This window comes from Myotis nattereri, assembly GCF_964212035.1.
Source record: "Myotis nattereri genome assembly, chromosome: 12".
NCBI lineage: Eukaryota > Metazoa > Chordata > Mammalia > Chiroptera > Vespertilionidae > Myotis > Myotis nattereri.
The window spans coordinates 40,642,143-40,663,667 of record NC_138087.1 but is presented as its reverse complement, the minus strand read 5'-3'; the positions used below and the strand labels follow the sequence as shown (position 1 = coordinate 40,663,667).

Sequence of the window (21,525 nt, the reverse complement as noted above, 5' to 3'; positions counted from 1 at the left end):
AGATGAAGTGCTCAAAAATTCACTTATTTAAAAAGTATTTTGGGGCCGGGTGATGTGGCTCAGCAGTTGAGCGTCGACCCAGGAACCAAGAGGTCACTGGTTTGATTCCTGGTCAGGGCACATGCCTAGGTTGCAGGCTTGATCCCCAGTAGGGGGCGTGCAGGAGGCAGCTAATGAATGATGTGTCTTTCTCATCGATGTTTCTATCTCTCTATCCCTCTCCCTCTCTCTCTAAAAAAGTGAAAACATATGGAAAAGTATTTTTGCCTTGTTGAAATTTGAGGGTTTTTTCTCCCCAAGTGTGTTTACTTTAAGAACTATTATGTGAAAAATTCACTCTTGGATGATATTCGAAAGAGCCCTTTTTGTGTGGGCCAGGACCTCTCTGTTGGGCCAGCTCAGCTAAACACATCACAGTGTCACTGCTTTTAGTCCGCATCCTAAATGTGTGCTGTAGTGGTCACAGCTCATCCTTTTTAAATAGCGAGACAGGGGCGTGTAGGGTTCTAACCACACCTCTGCAATCGTGGGAAGAGGGGCTGCAGGATCTGAGTAACCAGACATGTTTTCTTATTTATGGACATTTTAGAAGTTGTGGAAGGTCACTGGCAAACTCCAACTTTATTCTACGTGGGCTCATGATCAGGGATCAAACTATTCTTTTTGAAACGTTCAGTTCTTAGCAGTTCCTCTTTAAAGAAACGCTATCATTCCATTCTTTGGGGAGGAACGAACAATGCGGCTTGTGTGTTCAACCCACTTGGAGCCTTAACACACTGTTTCTTCAGAAGGATTTGCTTTCCAGAGTTGAACTTTTCAGAACACCTTATCACACTTTCACAAGCCTTCTCGCTGAAAATGGAAAAAGAAAAGTGGGGTGAGCCTGTCAGGACTTGTGCCAGTTAAATCCGATCTCTCCGGGGATTTGTTTTTCTCCTGGCGTCAGATTCGATGTTCAAACCAAGCAGTGTTTGAGGCTGCGAGGGAATGTCCATGGGATTCTTACTGAGGCTAATCCCACAGCAGCACATTCCAAGGGGCTAATCTGCCCAAGTTCATTGCTTACTTGAAAGGTCTCTCGGGGGGAAGAGCCGGGCAAGTGACTTTTTTTTTTCCAGTGGGCGGTCATAAGAGCATTATTAACGGGATGACCAGCCCCAGGCGCAGCAAAATGAAAGCAACAGGAGCCGCTGGTGGGACTGCCTTTGCCACCACCCAGAGTCAGTGCTCAGGTAAAGTGATTTCAGCTCACTTTCCTCTTGTTCAACTTCCCAATGTTGGATCTGGGGACCTAGAGGAAGACCTGAGGGATGCCCAGGGAGACCTTGAGGGAAAGCAAAAGGCAAAAATGAACATAGGGTTCAGTGCCTTTGGGTCGTTGGTATTTTGTTCTGTTTGGGACAAAGTGTACATTGAAAACCTGACAGCCTCAAAATGAGGCACATAGTGAAATTTTGCTTCCACTTTATTCCTATAAAGTTAATGGACTCTTTTTTTTTTTTTAATCTTATGATTACTGGTCTGGGTTGTTGTTCTTCTGTTAAAGTTGCCCTGCTAAAGGGTGGAATGCAATAGCAAGCTCCAAGAATTTCTGATTTAATACATGCTCTGTGTCTGCACTTGTAAACCATTCCTGCCTGGAGAAATCCTTGCTTCTGTAGCGAGTGCAGAGTGGATAATGATAAGAGTCAAAAGTAGTTTGGGGGACGCACCTTTGTAGCAGAGACTTTGTGAAAAAAGAGTTGAAACCTGCTTAAAAGAAATAACTTCATTTTTTTGTCTTTTGAGGGCGATATTTGTAGCTGCTTGTTTGTTTCTATCATTTTGCTGTATTATTGATGGTACATTAGACTTTTAAAATTCATAATTAATTTATTCTTTGAGGGTAATCATTATACTTTGTTTAAAATGTGAATGTCCTCATTTGTGTTTTGAATGAGATATCCTTTAATCATTAACCTATGGAAAACACTTTCCTTTTACACATCACACATGACTGATGATGCAGAAAGACAAGAAAGAAAATAGCCTTTCACAGACTCGGTCATGGTGACGTGACTATTCTACCTTTAGAAAAGAATGTACATAAGTGATTTCCTAAAGTAAAAGTACATGAGACTTCCGAAGTATATTTAAAAGAGATTTCAGGACACTTTGTCCATTGAGGTTTTGCATGATATATGGTCAGCTAGACCCACGGCAGAACTCTTTCATGCTTTCTAACAATGAGGATAGCCATTCTGAGCTAACCTAGTTGGATGTGAAAGCCAAGTAGAAAGCTTGCGCAGAGCCATTCAAAGACTCGGAACAAATGAAAAGGGAATTGGGCTAGAGAACAAGTTAAACCTTATTATACTTCAGATGTGCCCTCTCAAAGAAAATAATTTTAAAAGTCTACTATCTGTCCACACTGAAGACCAGAATAAAAAGCACAGTAAAGCAAAACCCACAATAGAGCAGAGTAAATTATGTGTGATATTTTGTAGAGTTTCTAATTCATGTGCTACACATGCATTCTTTCCGTTATGTATTGTACTTCTCAAAGAAGAAACGATCCAGTTCAATTATGAGTGATGGAAAGATTCTTTTTACATTATGTTTCTTTTCTTTCCTCCTCCCAATTTTCTGTGACTTTGCAAGGGAAGTAGTTAATCCTCTAATAAGAAGAAATAGAAACTAATCCTCAGTCCCTTTGCTAACAGTGAGGTGCCCTGCCACCTTTTAGAAGGTAATGAAGCTGCTAAACTGCACACAAGTCAAATTACTTTATAATTAAAGACTAGCAAACAAGTTGGCAATCTACATGTAGTATCCTTACTACACAGCATCTGAGTAAAACTCCCTGGGCTTTCCAAGTTGAACTTGGGATCCATGAGAGAGAGAAATAATGAAGGTGCCCTTGAAAAATCTAATCTATGTCATGGTCTCCCAGATTCTCAAACTGGGAGTCCTACTGTGATTACATGTCTTTGTGGTAGTTATTATAAAGATTTCCCCTCTTTGTTTCCTTCTCATAATCTGATGGCTTCCTAATGTCCCACCCAAATTCTTTACCTGAAGGAGAGGAAGAACAGATAGCATAGTGAGTAATGAACAGTCTCCACAGAAAGGAGAAATGAGAAGAGGAAAAATACACGTTTGAACTGGCTCTAAGACATGCCTCTAGAAGCCCAACTCTCTTCAAATACCAAGGCACTTCCAGACATGCACAGATGGCACTACCGAGATCAAGAGTATTTAATATCAATAATATCCAGCTTGGTGCCTGGCTGGTGTTGCTCAGTATTTTGAGCATCAACCTATGAATCAGGAGATCACGGTTCAATTCCCAGTCAGGGCACATGCCAAGGTGTGCAGGAGGCAATTGATTAATGATTCTCTCTCATCATCGATGTTTCTATCTCTCCCTTTCTCTCTGAAATCAGTGTGTGTGTGTGTGTGTGTGTGTGTGTGTGTGTGTGTGTGTGTGTGTGTGTTTAAATAATATCCCACTTGGGAGGCAGTTTAGCAGAGTGAGTAAGAGTGTGAACCCTAGAATCAGACTGCTCAAGTTCAATCTCTGGCTTTAAAATTTATTTGCTGCATCTGACTAGTTTCTTCATTGATAAATGGATATAATAGTAATCACAGTGTTCTTATGAGCCTCCATGGAGATAATACATCTATGACACAAATCCAGGCACCCAATGAGCCCTTCATAAAGCTGAGGCGTTATTACATACTGAGTTCCTACTAAGTGCCAGGTGCTTTCCCTGAATTACCTTTGATTAATACAACTCTCCAAAAACAGCTATGGTTATCCTCATGTTATAGGAAAGGCTCAGGGAAATTAAATAGCTTTCCCACATACCTTGTTATTGGCCAATATTCCCCGATGCAAAGCGAGATCAATCTAGGTTGATCTGCTCCAGCAAAATCACAGTACTCTCGTCGGAAACTTCATCTGAGCCTTTAGTATCAGAACCAACCTAGGACTGCTCGACTTTTTGAAGTGAAAACACAGTTCCCAAGTAATTATGATAACTCTGTGTGTCAGGCATATTGTCGTGCCCATTTTATAGATGAAGAAATCTGAGGAACAAAGAAATTATTTGACTTGGTCCACATAGCTGAGTCCCACTCACACCCTTTTTTTAAAATTGCGAACCTCATGCTCTACCCGTGATGTTACAATTCTTGCTTTCTCTCAGAGAGTATTGATCAGTATTCCCTGAAATTCTCAGGTTCTCCCCCAAAAGATCCTTCTGAACCCTCGCCAAAGTGGACCACAAAGAAAAAAAGAAAAGTGCACTCTTTTCTGCTCCCCAAGGTGTAGGGAAAGTTGGTTTCAAATGTCCAGTGAGGAATATTTTTACCGTCTTTCTGCCAAGAGATGTTATCAACGAGAGTATTCAGTGTCTAGGAAAAAATCACAGCCCATGAATAGTTTAACTTACAGGCTTTTTAGAGAGATAAAGACTGGTTATCATCTACACTGTTGCAAAGATGTAGCCACTAGCTTTTCCTACATATTTGAAAAGAAAAATTCTTTGAGAATAGACACTGGGGCTTTTTCATGCCCAGCTGCCAAACAGAACTGCAAGTGTGGCCTTGGTGGTGGGAGGGTGCAGTGGGCCCCCTGGACCCACGGATCTCTGAGGCAAGGGGGGTGCTCCTTGTCATGTGGATAGTGCATAAGCACTCAGAGGTATGGGACCCCATTGTGACCATGATTGAAACAGGATGCAGTTCCTACATACCCCTGAGGCGTCCCCCATGTTGCTACTTTTAAAGTGTGTGTTGTCCTGAGTATTAGACAACCACTGCCTTCAGAGCCACATGCTTGTGGACACTCTATTTCAAGAGAGGAAGGAGATGCACAAATAAGGGGTGGAGGGCAAACCAGACCTTAGCACAACTTATATGGATATTTGCGGCCTTGGCAGAGTCAATATCCATCATGGCCAGCGATTGGGGGCTTGTCACAGTTAACAGTGGCCATTGAGACAGGCCAAGTAAACAGCCTAGCTGCGCTTTGGCCTTGTGTATTTTAAGAGTATGAATTTAGTCCTGGCGCTGGGTTAGATAGAAGAGGACACCAGATAGAAATAACATTTTAAGTTGCTATAGCAACTTTTATCTTAAACACTTAGAGAAGGAATCTTTTGAGAAGCTTTCTGGATTCCATAAGAGACACTTCTATTGCAAATGTGATGAAGAAAGGGGTAAAAGGAGGCAGGATGGACACTCCTCTTTGGGACAAAGATAGTACAGTTTTCCAGAACTGCCTTTATCTTTCCCAGAGCCCCATCTCAGTGGCCAGACTCCTGGGTGGAGAGTCCCAACAATGCCCATCTGAGAAGCTGTATTTTCTATGCTTAAAGGCATATGGGATACAAAAAAATGTGCTATTGTTCTTCCTCCAAAGGCATTACCTGTGAAATTCTGGACTGTGATGAAGACATTTATCTTCCTTATGTTTCCATTTCCATTCCCCCCCCCCTCTGTATTTAAGCATTACTAATTTAGATTTTAGAAAAAATCATGGTGATGGATTAGGGCTCTTGAGTTATGTAATTCCCTCACCATTTTTCTTTCCTTCTCCAAGGAAAATCTAAGTGTCAGCCATAAAAACTTTATACTTGTTTAGATACATGGTTGACCCTTGGACAAAGCAAGGTTTAGAGGAGCCAACTTCCCGCACAGTCAAAAATTTGAGTGTAACTTTTGACTCCCCAAAGACTTATCTACTAATTGCCTACTGTTAACTGAAAGCCTTACCAATAATGTAAGGAGTCGATTAATACATAAGTTGTTTGTTGTATGTATTAAATACTGTATTCTTACAATAAAGTAAGCAGAAGAAAATGTTATTAAGAAAATCATAAGGGAAAGAAAATACATTTACAGTATTTATTTTAAAAATTCACATGTAAGTGGGCCCACACAGTTCAAATATGTGTTGTTCAAAGTTCAACTGTATATTTTCCCACAACTGAACACTTGTTATCTGTAGGGTTAAAAACATACTACTGTATATTTTTCATTTTCTCTAAAAAGAGCACTGTTTTTTTGTCCTTCAAAAATCATGAATTTGTATATGGTTCTATCACTGTTTTTTATTATGATCATTTCCTTTAACTCACAAAATTATAATGTTGAATAAGCTAATTATCATGTTCTGCGAGTAATTGATTTTGTTGTAGTCAGTGTTTATGTGTGTAACCACAATTTCATTTCAGTTTATGAGGTACTAGTCCATCATGTTATTCTGAAATGTTGCTGCCTAAAATACTTAAAGATTATGTTCACCTTTACTCTTCTTTTTTTTTTTTTTTAGGCTCAGAAATCCTGGATAGAAAGAGCATTTTATAAAAGAGAATGTGTTCACATCATACCCAGCACCAAAGACCCCCATAGGTAATTTTGCTGTCTTTATCATGTACCGAGAACATGGAGTAGCAATTATGGGAAAACTACAATAGGTAGCACTATTCATTACATGTAGACCAATGTGGAATTAAAGTTCAATTTTTATTGTTGCTGGACATCTTTTCAGCAATCTTTTATACACATACCACATAATATGCCATCTCTGCAGTGAATTCTCTAAGAATCTATGCAGAATAACAGATAGACCACCAGGGAAGGAATTAATCACTGCATGTAAGATGGAGTATATATATTTGTATAGTTACTGGTTTTCCTTTTTAAGTATTTCATCAAAATACTTCTTTATACCAACATACATTGCTGTGATTCAAAAGAGATTTTTAAATTAATGACTTTTAGCAGATTACTAATTAGAATGCAGACCTTCAGAATCCTATCCAAGCACACTTTTAGTTTCCTACTTACTTTTTTGAAGATCAAAACAGTGGGAAGTATTTGGGATAAAGTAACATATCAATGTCTGGAAATGCCTTTTTTAAAAGGCAATGTACGAAGCAGTTTAAAATATAGACGATAGCAGTGATGGCGATCCTATGACACGCGTGTCAGAGGTGACATGCGAACTCATTTTTTTGGTTGATTTTTCTTTGTTAAACGGCATTTAAATATATAAAATAAATATCAAAAATATAAGTCTTTTTTTTACTATGGTTGCAAATATCAAAAAATTTCTGTATGTGACACGGCACCAGAGTTAAGTTAGGGTTTTTCAAAATGCTGACACGCCGAGCTCAAAAGGTTCGCCATCACTGGACTATAGAGTCATACAGACTATGTAACCTTGAGAAAATTATCTAACCTTATCTAACCTTCAAAACTACAGTATTATACTCATAAAGTGAATGCCACACTGTTAGCATTTAATAAACGGTAACTGTGTATCAGTGTTATAACAATAATTATAGCCACAGTGGCAGGAAAGTCTGAAGGACGTTTTCATGGGTTAAGGAGTGAATTTTGTTTTCAGATATCTTGTGAATAATTCTTTCATTGTTTCTGTAAGAACACTTAAACTGCAGATTTTTCCCTCTGAATTGGCTTTTTGACAGTGAATGTCAAGTTGGAAAAGACAAGTTAGGTTGTGACTCACCTATGAGTGAGATCCCTCATTTAAATGTGCATATTAAGATTCTTCCCTGGGAGCTGCTCAGTGTCCTTCCTGCAAGATTTGATCGACAGGAGGAATATGAAGTAAAAACATATACAGAGCTTTTGTTCACAGATTCCAATCTTGAACAATGTGGCAGGTGTGAGAGGGGTGGGTGGAGAAGGACAGGGGGCATGGTACAGCTTACACAGCTGAAGGAAAATGAGGGGGCAGAGAAGAAAAGGGATATTTTCAGGTAAATCCTGAGTTCCTCATGTGCCTGTTACCATCACAATATGGGATTCCACCTGAAAATTGACTAACTGGCTTGCTACAGACTGTAGATTTTCCAGCCTTAAGTGTGTATTCCAGTAGCGGCGAATACAATGGTTCACTTTGACCTCTTACATTATAGGTGTTGCTGCGGGCGTCTAATAGGCCAGCATGTGGGCCTCACTCCCAGCATCTCCGTTCTTCAGAATGAGAAAAATGAGAGTCGCCTCTCCCGAAATGACATCCAGTCCGAGAAGTGGTCCATCAGCAAGCACACTCAACTCAGCCCCACGGATGCTTTCGGGACCATTGAGTTCCAAGGAGGTGGCCATTCCAATAAAGCCATGGTAATCAGAAAAACATCCATTCATTTTCCCCAATTCTCTCGCAAGTCCTACAAGGCAATGGCAAAGAGCTAGAGGTTTAGTCTTTAGACCTAATCCCAATTCTGTCATTTCCTGGCCGGGTAACATGCTCTAGTTACCTTGTCCTAGTATCTATGCTCTTTCTCTATAAAATGAGGCAAACAAACCTCCCTCTGAGGATTAGTATGAGATCAGACACATGACTGTTGTTTTTATTCATAATAAGTAGCTCTCTATCCACTATTTATTATGTTACTATCTGGGTCTCATTGTTAAGACATGTTTTTCTAACTCCTTTGGTTAAAAAAAAGAAAATCTTACCTTTAGGTTTCTATTTTGTTCTATTGGTAACTAGGATTTCTCTCAATTCAAAGTAGAAATGATCGTGTCAGACTATTTTCTTCTCTCTTCTATCAGACTGAGTGCTTTTTCTCCAAGCAGCTGTGTTCAATAATGTTCTCAATGGAAACGCTCCATATGAAAAGCATTTTTCTTTGGAAAGGAAGCTTTAGGAATAAACACATTTTACTTCTCAGAATTGTCACTTCTAAATTTCAGCTTTCATCGTGGCCCTCTCCCTACTTGGCTGTCAGATTTTGCCAGGAGAAAAGTATACCATGTGTTTTTGGAAATTCTAGAAATGCTCTATTCCAACAAGCTTGCTTCTGTTGAAAGAGAGATCGCTGAGGGTGGAGCAGTTGGAGGTGGCTGTTCTCAGACATGCCACAGAGGCTTCTGAGTTCGGGGAGAAAATTTTGCTTAGAGAAGCTTACAGCAAAATGCAAAATAAGTCGCTTCACCAGTTACAGTCTGGAAATGGGCAACAAAGCCACCTCTCTTGTCTTTTTTCCTCTCCCCTCCCATTCTCACATCTGCACCCCGCCCCCCTGCCAACTGCAATATTTTCTTCATCAAGAATAGCTATAAGCTATTCTCACAGTTTTTCCCTGAGAAACTTAATTCTAAGCTATATATTAGATTAAAACCAATTTTGAATAATATATTGGGGAAAAAAGAGATGCTATATGCAACTTCCAATAAGGACTGGCAAAAGAAAGGAAGTGTTAGTCTAGGCCTGTACAAAACTAGGGGAAATGGAGATGGTAACTTCCACATCCAATTAAGGGATGCATTTACCTACCCAAGATCATTAAGGGTCCTCAACTCAGCACAGTCCCCATTCACAGCCTGGATTGAACCAAATATAATGTGGGTCTTCTTGAACCAGGCATTAATTAAAAGTCATGCACTTTCCCTATAAGAAAAGTACCACAGGAGAGGAAGTGGCTTAGTAGGCAATAATCATAGAGTGGTACATCCAGTAACTTCATAGGGTCTTTGAATGATGCCAGCCAGTATCATGCCACAAACTCAGAGGCACATGGTAAGTAAGCTTCTGGTCATTATTTCCACAGTTAGAATGCAGTGTCTGTCAAATTGAGCATTATTTAGCTCACAAGTAAGAGTGTCCCTCCAAAGTGATCACCTGGGGAGATGCTAATGACCATGATGGCTCCAGTGACCAGGACATGTTTTGGAAACTGATTTATGTTTAACAAGTGGGAACCCACGCGATTCACCAGACACAATGCACATTTTGTCCACTTTGAATATTTGCCCTTGAAGTATTTTGATTCTCCTGTCTAGACAAAGCGGTTGAGTTGTTCCAAATATCGTATGTCTTGTTTCGTCAGTCAGGATGGTTGTTTTGCACCAATTTTATTTCTCGTCCTCTTCAACAAACAAGGTTGCCGTTCGGACAAAGGGAAAATCAGCAACTACTGTCTGTGAAAGAGTGCCAGCCTTTAGATGGGAAGCTGTGGTAAATTATTGGCCAGGATTTAAGTGAAGCAGGTCAACTAACAATATGTCTTTGGTCACCTACTCCTGACAAAATATTTGAAAGTTGAAATGATTTTTAGCAAAGTGGTCAAAAATTCTAGAGGGCAGATTAACGTTGCCCTTCATTAATTTTTTTAAATAAGGTGTAACAGTAACTGTTCCCTTTAAAACAACCCAAGATGAAGTCCTTGGGTCTTTAAAATGCCCATGTGGTCTGGACACAAGGTGAGGCAGAGCCTGCTGGAGGTTGGTGGAAGATATAATTAGAAGAAAGTGAATCATTATTGAAATTATTTTCATTGTTATTAAAATTATGAAAACCATACCTGCTCAGGAGCATTATATGCCTGTGTTACCATAGGCAGTACAGCACGATGCCACGGAACTCTGGGCACCAAGGACACTAGAGGGATCAGGTGCAGGGGCTCTCAGCCTGGAGGCTCTGGTGTACCACAGGGGCTCCTACAGATGCCCATGTAAGAGTCTCCCCCAGAGAGTCTCCTTCATTGGTCTGGGATAGAAACTGGCACCCGGTTTGTTGTTGTTGTTGATTTAAGTTAGCCAGGTTATTCCAGCCTGGCTTAAAAAATGCTAAATAATCCCAAATCTTTCTACCTATTTTATGTGGAACCCAGTTAAGTTGAATTATCTCCCAAGAGTCACACAATTATTTAACGACAGAGATAGTTCTCAAATCCAGGCTCCTCTGTTTCTTCTCCGCCCTGTGTGCCCGGTACACACTATAGTTGTGTTTTGGAAGGAAGCTAATTGCCATTATTTTTCTAGATTTTTATAAGGATTCTGAAAACTTTGCGCTAGAGATAGAGAATCACTATCATTGGATGAGCTTCATTAGACGCAGAAGCTGTGAACGGGAAGAGCTCTTGGTGAAATTGCATCCTAGGCTGTTAATAGAACCATGTTCTGAGCCCTTCCTAGTCCTTTGTAGTATTCCGTCCTCAATTCCCAGGCTTGACAAGTTCTAGTAAAACAAACAAATCCAGCTTCTCTCACACATTGCAGAGAAATGGTGACACAGGAAGGAGACAGTCAAAGCTGGCAGTGAATGAAGGATTCTCACTCCCTTCTCAAAACCAAGCCACATATTACCAAATGTCATGTCCCAAACAAGGCACTCCTGAGCTTCTGGGGGACCTGACAGTTTATTCAGATGCATCATAAAAGTCAGAACAGAGGCACCAAAGTCAAGAAGATGCAGATACTAAAACTCCGGTTTCAGCGTTGTCTGACAAGGGTGGGTTCCAGGTAACTTTTTAAAACTGCCTTCTAGAGCAATAGCAAGAGAGAGCACCATCGGACATTGAGTCCTTCCTCAAAGATTCTTCTTTGTCTGAGGCTAAGACTGTAGGTTACTTAGAAAAGGAAGCAGTGCTGCACTTGATGAGACAGTGAGCAGTGCTGCACTTGATGATTTGCTTACTAATCATCTCTTTTAATTAATGCTGAGCTGCCTTGTGGACAAAGTAAGTATAACCTAATTAAGAGCTTGTATTTAAACCTCTCAAGTCACCCAGATAATTCTCAGGTTTTCCCTTGCTATTTACTCTGCTTATTAGATCAGGTTGAGCTTCTTATTACAGTTTTCATATAATTGAGATAACTGTTCTTATGCCTCATTTTCATACTTAAAGCTCTAACTATGAAAGCCTGCCAAGATGAAAGCCTCATTGTCTGAGCATTGTGGACAGAGGATGGCAGGGAGGAGGGAAGGCCAAGGGAGAGACCCTAGGTTGGGGGTGGGGGGAGACATCTACAACCTTGCACTCTTAAAATGTTTTGGGATTGAATTTGACTTTTTAAAAATTTGCTATACTTTGCATTATGCAAATCTGGTCTGGGAATCATCATTGACTCACACACAGCAAATACGAAAATAAAGGAATCCCACTTTGCAAAACAAAATAGCAAATCACTAGACTATGGCTAACTAAGCAGCTTTCCATAAGCACGGTAAGGTATTTGGGGGAGGGGAGGTGTAATTGCTCCATTGATTTCCAATTTTCATCTTGTAGTTTCCAGACCATTGAACTGACAGTGCCTTCTGAACCTGAGAATAAAACTAGAATTTGTCACTGAAACTTCTGATCCCAATCATAGACCTATAGAGAAGGAAGAACCAACTTTCCTCAAGGAACCCACCTGCCCTCTAGAAAATTCTCATCTCCTGAGAAGTCAATTAGCCCAGGTTTGGGAGCCATGGGTTCTAGACCCTGAATGCACTCTGTGACTTGCAGTGATATTTCTATTTGCAGACTTCGTCATGATTTTACACATCTCAAAAATTTACTACTGATTTTAAAGATCAATGAAAAAATAAAAGCAAAGGGTTGTAGGTTCTGTCAGAGAAAAGAACTCAAGTTCCTGTTGTTTCATAAGGACATTATAGAAGACAGTTTTATTTTATTATTATTGCTGAAAGTATTATAGATGCCTCCTCTTTCCCCCCATTGGCTCCTTCTAGCCCACCCCTGCCCCCTGTCCAGGCCTTCACCACCCTACTATGTGTGTCAATGGGTTTGATCTCTTACCACCCACCCTCACCTTCCCTCTGAGAAAACCATTTTAAGTTATTTTACGTGTCTCTAGGAATTTCAGGGCAGGAATTATGTCCAAATTTATTTTAAAAAAATTTTTAAAAAAGAAAATTCTCATCTCCTTGCTTCTAGAAGAGTTTACACTAAGTAATTCTGGCAGAAAAAGCATAGAGAAACCCCTGTGGCCTGTTCATATTCTCAGTGAAGTTTTATAATTATTTCGAAACCTTTAGCTTTGGCTTTTCAGCATCCATGACCTGGAAGTACCCAGTCTCTAACATTGAGAAATTACAAAAACAATATGGAATAAATTACGATGGCATTTTCACCTCCAAAATGTTGTGAGTCATCAAACTAGGAATCCAATAACAGTGACACCTCACATTTACATTCCCAATATTTTCTTTCTAGGGAGCTTTAACATATATTAAACCACCATAAGTATTCAACTCCTGCTGCAAAGCAAAAGGCTCCACAAACTTGAAAAGCTACTATCAGCAAAATTGTCATAGTAGCCTGGTGCAACATATTCTCCTTGGCCACAGCTTTAATTAAACGCACTCATCTGAAATGTGGCTACAAAGAATTAGGAAATGAAATGATCCTTGTCACATCTCTTAAAAGAAAGGGAAATGGGGCAAATTTCCCACTCCAGGCTCATAAGAAAGGCATTAAAAATGTTAAAATAGATATTAGCATTAGTAGTTCCATTACTCAGAGTAAGCAATACTAACAAATACCAGTTGCTCATTTCCAAGAATTAAAGGTGCTTCTGCAGTGTTAGGAGGAGAATTAGTCATTTACCATTTCCTAGAATGTAGGCAGATTTATTGTTTTGCAGTTTTGGATTTTTTTATTGTTTTGTTTTATTTTAAGTGTTCATTTTAAATGCTGGGTAAAGTTTTGTGGGTAAAAATTTTGGGCTAAAGAGGTGACTGATTAATTATCAGAGCCAGATTGCTCCTCAGAAGCTCAGGTTCAGAATGCCAAAGGAAGATTATGATTAATTTTTTAATTAAACAGCCCCAGCCTGTTCTAAATAGTACCGGCTGCTTCCCCACTCTTCAGCCTTTGGCCACCCTGGGTGTCATAAAGGGGAAAGAATACTGTCTTGTTTGTGACACCTCTGTGATCTCCAAGTTTAGTGCAGAGTGAGGCATAATAAAGTTGAATTTTGCTTTGATGAGTGAATGGGAACATTTCTAACAATGAAGCAATAGGAGTGACTTTAGAAATAAAAACTGCGGTGAAGTCACCTGCCAAACAAAAAGACCTTTAGCACCAGGCAGAACAACAATTCAAGAAGTCATTTCACAAAAGAAAATCTCTAGTTTTCTTTTATAGCCTCAACTGTAAAGTCTTCATTTCTAAGGTGTGGTTTGGAACTCAAAATATGTATTGTTGTGAAAGTTATGCCAGATGCATTGGCCTCCAAAGCACTTAAGAATAGATTAAACAGTACGATTTCAACTAGAGCAAACCTCTATTTTATGCAGAGCATTCTTGAGATGCAATTCTAATTGTCATCAGCTCATTGCAAGGCTTTCTGTCAGTCAAGGACCTAATAATGAAAGGGAAAAGGGAAGATAACCACAGCATGAGTAACTTATTTGAGCTCAGTTTATCTCTAGAAATTAAAAATTGGGTAACTATAAGAGCATGTGTTGAAGGATGGGTTAGGTAGCCCAGAGCTATAGCATTCTCCCTCTTGACAGGTATTCAATATAATAAAAGGGTAATATGCAAATCGACCCAACAGCGGAACAACCAGTTGCTATGATGTGCACTGACCACCAGGAGGCAGATGCTCAACACAGGAGCTGTCCCTTGGTGTTCAGTGTGCTCCCACAGGGGGAGCGCTGCTCAGCCACAAGCCGGGCTGACAGCAGGCCTAAGCCATCAGTGGGACATCCCCCAAGGGCTCCCAGACTGCTAAAGCACGCAGGCTGGGCTGAGGGACCACTCGCACCCCACCCCCCACCCCTCAGTGCACAAATGTTGTGCACTGGGCCGGGCCTCTAGTTTTTGTATAAACACCTGCACTAGTCACTCCAGATAACTTAAAGAGTTGAGATACAAAGCACTACTGTGAAGGGCGTACTAGTTTAAAAGCTAAAGGCAAGTCATTGAATTCTTTTGTATACAGAAGTCATTATAACCATCACCCAATTTGCATGTATCAGTTTTTCTGCTATAATAGGGATTTTGCACAGTTTAATCTTTACCATGTCCTGTGAGATGGTCAGGATCATCCCTATTCACAAGAAAGGGTGCTCAAATTGGCCAGATGGCTTACAGGGCGACTATCTGATGCTAGAGTGTGATGCTGCTCATAATTGGAAATCAAGAAATGGAAGCACATGTCACTACATCAGAGTCCTGCCCAGGTGACTAAATTTAATATACACATGAGGAGGATTTCTTTTTTTAAATATATTTTTTATGATTTCAGAGATGAAGGGAGAGGGAGAGATAGAAACGTCAATGATGAGAGAGAATCATGAATCGGCTGCCTCCTGCACACCCCACACTGGGGATCAAGACCGCAACCTGGGTATGTGCCCTTGGCTGGAATCAAACCTGGGACCTTTTAGTCTGCAAGCTGATGCTCTATCCACTGAGCCAAACTAGCTAGGGCATGAGGAGGATTTCTTATTTGTAAGGTGAACCCTTAGCAATTAATGAGCTCACAAGTGGACAGGCAAAACTGCTTATCTTGACAACCGAAATAGCTCCTCATTTCAAACCACATTGACCATTTAGCAGGAATTGATGAATTGCTCCGGGAACAGTCATTTGTGATTTTGAAGCTGCTGATTCGGCACAGGAGTGGGCTGTTATATTACAAGCACCTGGAGAGCTTACTGAATAACCTGATTTTATGGGTGTAAGAATATAATTTAAAATTTAAACCTTCAGATATCACAAAATATTATTTTATCCCTTAGTTTTATTATTCTCTTATGCTCATTTTAAACTAAAAATCTTTAACTTCCATGACTGAAATTGTTTTAAGTGAGGTTTTATTGAGTCAAAAATGCTAGACAAAAGACTGGTCTTGGGGCATGGAGTCTAAATCACCAGGGGCATGGCCAGGTAGGAAAGACAGCATGTCCACTGTCCCACCTCCAGTATGGGGCAGGGGAAAGAAAGAGGTAGTCTGACAGAATTCACATGAGCTATGGGCAAAGGTGGGGGACAGTGAAGCAGGGCCAGCTCTGGGGTAGCAGAATCCCCACAAAGAAGTGTCCACTCCTATAGATTGGCTGTGGGCAGCAGTCTGGAAAGATCACCTGTAGATGAGCCAAGGCTCCTGGAGTTAGATGGTGCCTGGCTAAAATAAACAGCAGGAAATACCCACCTGGAAATTAATCCAAAATTCCAAGGGGTTAAAACAGGAGTGTGAGAAGGCTTTTGTGAGCTGGTCAGCAGCCATTAACAGGCTAACAGTTTCACCTCTTTCACTCTCCAGCCTGCTCTTTAATTTAGAACACCTCAGAATTTATTTATTTATTTTTTTTGCTTATTACCTAAAACCATTTCATGGAGTTGCTAAACAATAATATAACAAAAAGTAACAAATTGCTTTATTTAAATATTTCTCTTTTTTCCTTATGTTGCCTCTCATGCTCAAAGGGAAGGGCACAGTAAACCACAAATAAAACCAAAGGACCAAGGACACCCAGTATTTGTTATTTATCAGGAGTGGGATGTAGTCAATCATGTGTTCCTTTGTATAAGAATTATTCCTGATAACAAAGAATTAGCTAGTTAGAGACATGCTGAGTAGCTTGATAATGACTGCATGTTCCTATTTAACGTGACTTGTCCTGAGTAATTCTTCCAATATCTCCTCTATTTTTCTCTTTGATTTCATATAAAATATTGAGTGTCCTTTCTTTCCTTTGGTCCAATGACAGACAGAAGACACACCACTTAAAATCTTTGGTCAGGGAAGGAGTTGTAATCTCTGCTACCCCTGTGGTCCCTGGGGAGCTAGTTAGAAATGCCAAACCTCAAGCCCCATCCCCAACCTGTTGAATCGAGGTCCTCCTGGTGAGTCATGCATGTTAGTCTGAGAAGCACAGCTCAACCTAGAGTTCCCAGTGTGGCGGTAACTTTCAGAATGGATTAGTGAATGGTTAATCTATAATAATAAAAGCCTAGTATGCTAATTAGACCGGTTGTCCTTCCAGACGACCTTCTGGATGAAACCCGGGTCCTGGGTGCCTGCTGGCAGCCGGAGGGAAGTCCGGGTCTGGGGTGCCAGAGGGAAGCCGGTGCTGGCAGCCGGGGGAAGGAAGGCCTACTCTTGCCCAGATTTCGTGCTTTGGGCCTCTAGTTATTAGATAACGAGCTCTGAGGTTCCTGTTACTCACCTTCCCTAGGTTTCAATATCCTCATCTGTAAAGCAGAAGAATTGAACTAGATGATTTCTAGTTCCCATGACTGCTAACCCAAGCTCCCTTTTATTTCTAAGCTTGTAACTACCTCATAGCCAGTACTGAAAAAGTCATGGTCAGGTCAGACATGGCCCCTCTCCTCAAATATCTTGCAATGAGATAAAACTGACACATGCAAGCAGCAACCAGAAATAAAATATCAGACTGGGTTTGATTGAGAGTGATATAGCATCAACATGAGTTTGCATTCTCAGGAAAAGTCAGTGAAAGTCTTTGAAAGACTAGAATGATTTATATAGAGGAAAGTGGAGGGAATGGGTTTTCTAGGAGGAAAACAACATTAGCCAAATACAGAAAGGAGTAGGGAAATGGCTCTGAATAAGTAGGGTAAGGCCAAATTGTGGGAGACCAGGACAGGCAGAATGGGAGTTTACATATGATATAACAATTTGAGTTGGAAAATAATATGATCTAAAAAGATTTGGGGAAAGAAGTCTGCAATTTTGGTAAATTCCCAGCCAGGATATTTTCAAGGGGTAACTATTCACCATTATCTCTTTTATCACTATTGAGAATTCTGGTATGGCCTCCAAGGGGCTCCATTTTTCTTCTGTTTTCAATTCCTTAGTCTCTAGGTGGCATCTGGTTTATTGCTCTGGATATATCATTAGCATGTCTGTTCGGTAGTTTAATTTATCCATTTATTTTTCATTTAAATTATTATATTTTAATTTTAGAAGTTCTATTTTTTATTATTTTTCAAATGTATGTGGTCATTCCTTATCATCTCTTGTTCTTTTTTTTAAAATATATTTTATTGATTTTTTACAGAGAGGAAGGGAGAGGGATAGAGAGTTAGAAACATCGATGAGAGAGAAACATCGATTAGCTGCCTCCTGCACACCTCCTACTGGGGATGTGCCCACAACCAAGGTACATGCCCTTGACTGGAATCGAACCTGAGACCTTTCAGTCCGCAGGCCGACGCTCTATCCCCTGAGCCAAACCGGTTAGGGCCATCTCTTGTTCTTTACTCACATATTGAATTTTCTCATTTATGTTTTTTAACATATAGCTATTTCATACTCTGTGTCTGATCATTTCAATATCTTTGAGGCTCTTATTCTACTGTCTGTTGTTTCCTTTGGTTCTCATTCATGCGGCTTTATTCCCTTGTGTAATTTATTGTAATTATTTTACTATGAAGTTATTATTTTCCCTTGGAAATTATTTGAGGTCTTGATTGATGACACATTCCTGCACAGAGAATTTACATTTGTTTCTGCCAGTTAGCTGGAGCCATTAGCCCAACAGAACTATTATACATTACTCTGTTTGAGTTTTTGAAACCATGTTGATAGTGTGAATGTGGGCTAAAACCTGTATGAGGATCTATTTTTGTTTATAAATAATCAGAGGGGAATTTCTTTTTCTTTTCTATTTAGGAAAAAAGGTAAGCAGGCAGACTTCCTGATCTTCTGTACACCAGACTTACTTTTTTCTTCCTTACTCTTGAGGTTGGAGGCCTTTAAAGTATCCCAGGTCTTTAGGGGGTCCCTGATTAGTCTCACCCACACTGCATAAACCCATTAAAGCAGATACCCAAGTCTTCCGGGATTTAGGAGAAACTGACAGGGTTAAAGCCTGCTTAGTGCTTCTTTATCTCCTGAGATTCCAGCTTCCACTCTGTTTAGGAATCAGGATGTTCCCTCTTTTCATGCCAGCTCAGCACTGCATTACAAAAGGCTTTCAAATATATTTTCCCAGTATTTACATTGTTTCCAGATAGAAATGAAAGGCTTTATACAATTAAACTGAGACCTAAAAGTAACTATGTATATGGTGATATGAATAACTATATACATAGATTTATCATTATATGTATTTATGGCATTTCATTTATAAGTTACTTGTCATAACTTAATTTCTGGTTGCATCTGGTAATATGCTTTACATTCTAATTTTTTTCAACTATACTGCAAGAGAAATGTGCATGCCTTTTGTCACTTTGAAAGATAAAGAAAACATTTGGTATGCAGTTATTATATATTTAAATAAATATAATCAGTTGTTACCTTATTTTAAAATTTTCATTACATTATGTAGAACGATAGAACTTTTCCAAACCTCTCGAAATAACCGGGTCCACAGAAACAGTTACACCCAGGTCCAGCTGGCATAAAGGGATCACTTATATTGAAAATATTAGAAACATTTGAACTGTTGCACAAATGTTAATGCCGGTAAATAGAAACATGATTTCCTTTGAGCAAAGAGCATATTCCAGGAAAAATTGTGCCTGTGCTTCATTTAAGAAAAATAATTTGAAAGTTTGTACTTATTCACAATTTCAAGAAAACCTTTAAAAAAATAGTGTCTCCCTTTGTCTAACGAAGGCTCATTTGGTAAAGCAGATGATGTACCCCTTTTTAAAAAATCTGAGATCATATGAGACATTTTCTCAAGTAGGTCCACATCTCATTCATCACTGCAGTCACTAAAAAGAAGCAGCCCCAGCCAGCCCTGCCCTGTCTAACCCATGGCTGTTCTTCTTCCAGTATGTGCGAGTATCCTTCGATACAAAACCTGATCTCCTCTTACACCTGATGACCAAGGAATGGCAGTTGGAGCTTCCCAAGCTTCTCATCTCTGTCCATGGGGGCCTGCAGAACTTTGAACTCCAGCCAAAACTCAAGCAAGTCTTTGGGAAAGGTCTTATCAAAGCAGCCATGACAACCGGAGCGTGGATATTCACTGGCGGGGTTAACACAGGTGATTGGAAGTGGGGCAGAGAAAGGCAACACAAGCCACGAGAGCACTGTGACTAAGATAACTTTCTCCGGAGGTTAAATGTATTTATATCCCCCGGCTTCTCCTACCCATGTGTCCATACTCACTGGTTCTCTCTTCTGTCATCATTCTCTCTCCCTCCTTCACCTAAATGATAACTCTACCATTATTTCTCAACCAAGTAGAATTACTTACGCATGAGAAACAGGTTGTGATATTTAATACTTGACTATACAGAATTTTTAAATGTGACTAATGTAATATCATGGGATATTTTCAATATCTCAAGTTGCCAAATAAGCATCCAATAATTCTTTTTAAAATTTTTTTTATATTTTTCAAATACAGTTAACATTTGATATTATATTAGTCTCAGGTGATCAGCATAGTGATGAGACATTTATATAACTTATGAAGTTATCCTCCAATAAGTCTAGTATCCCCTGACACACACATATTTATTATAGTATTATTGACTATATGCCCTGCGCTGTACCCAATAATCCTTTAAGGAATAACTTTTGCTCTAATTAGAAGCTCTGCCTCTGTTTTTTAATTGATTTTAAGTTTGATGGAAGTAGCTTTAATTTTGTAAAATGCCCTTTCCATCTGAAACATAAAGTATAGCAGCAAAGCCCAGAATATTATTTGCTTGTTATTTCAAATGTTATTAAATAATCCCCACATCAGTAGAAGATACACTCCACTCTGAATTCCAAACAGTTTTTTCAACCTGCAAGAGACATTTCTACATTGTGATAGAGGCAGGTTGTCAAACCAATTCTTACAAACCCACTTATACTGAAGTGCTTATCTGCAGAATTAATGTGCAACAGAGTGGAATGGATGCCTGTAAATTGTTTTGACATATTTCCCCAGCCTGAGTCTGAAGTGCCAATTGAAAGTACACAAGTAATGCCGCAGTGAGTTAATTCAAACTTGTTACAAGTCTCAAAGTCTGCAGATGTAGGCAAACTTGGAGGTCGTGGAGCATTCTAACATAACCCCGGACCAACGAGTTTTAAATAAAAGATTATCTCAGTGTTGTTTATTCTTTTGTTTATAGTTTGGATGATGTTTGGGTGAGTCCTGCACTCAGAATTCTCCTCAGTACCTAGAATTTGTGAGCATTCGGCACGGAACTCGATGCGCACAATTCAGCAGTGAACTCTGAGGATTGCCCGAGCTCTTCATTGTTATGTGAAATCCTGGCTTAGTCTGTAACTGACATGATCTGAGAATGACCTGCTCGGTCAGCTCTTCACTGTTTATTTTGTAGTGATCAAATGTCCACAGAGCAATTTTCTTTCAATGACTGTTTAGGCTTTCGGGCTCCAACTTTCACTCACAGCTTAGTAGACACCATTTGCTTGGGATTACTCACTCTGTTGCTCTCCTGACATAACCTGTACCTCAAATCGAGACCAACTCAAAATTTCTAAAGGTTCTGAAAAAATTCTTACCAATCTTTTGTTCCTGAGTACTTGTTTTTCTTCTTTTATGAAGCACATCTAATAACAAAAGAATTTACAACATAAATACTATAAACCAAAGAGTTCTTTTCTGCCTCATTCCAGGCTTGAGGTTCAATGCAATACTCTTGCGAGGTGACACACTCAGATTACATAAGAGATAATGGTGGGATTATGGCAGATGGAAGGGCATTGGACTTCTTGTCCAGGACTACCCTGGAAGGAATTTTGCATGTAAAAAGGGGGAATTTTTAATATGAATAGTCACCCCTTTGTTCCTTATATTTTTAAACCAGTGCTCTCACT

The 21,525-nt window shown here is 39.7% G+C and overlaps 1 protein-coding gene across 1 annotated transcript in view; it reads left to right on the top strand.

The window, feature by feature from the left end:
• TRPM3 (transient receptor potential cation channel subfamily M member 3) overlaps nucleotides 1-21,525 on the top strand; it is a 441,698-nt gene that overhangs the window by 204,508 nt on the left and 215,665 nt on the right. Inside the window, exons 2-4 of the mRNA XM_081103884.1 lie at nucleotides 6,320-6,399; nucleotides 7,935-8,139; nucleotides 19,516-19,729. Of these exons, the coding sequence (XP_080960010.1) occupies nucleotides 6,320-6,399; nucleotides 7,935-8,139; nucleotides 19,516-19,729 (499 nt within the window). The remainder of the gene's footprint in view (nucleotides 1-6,319; nucleotides 6,400-7,934; nucleotides 8,140-19,515; nucleotides 19,730-21,525) is intronic.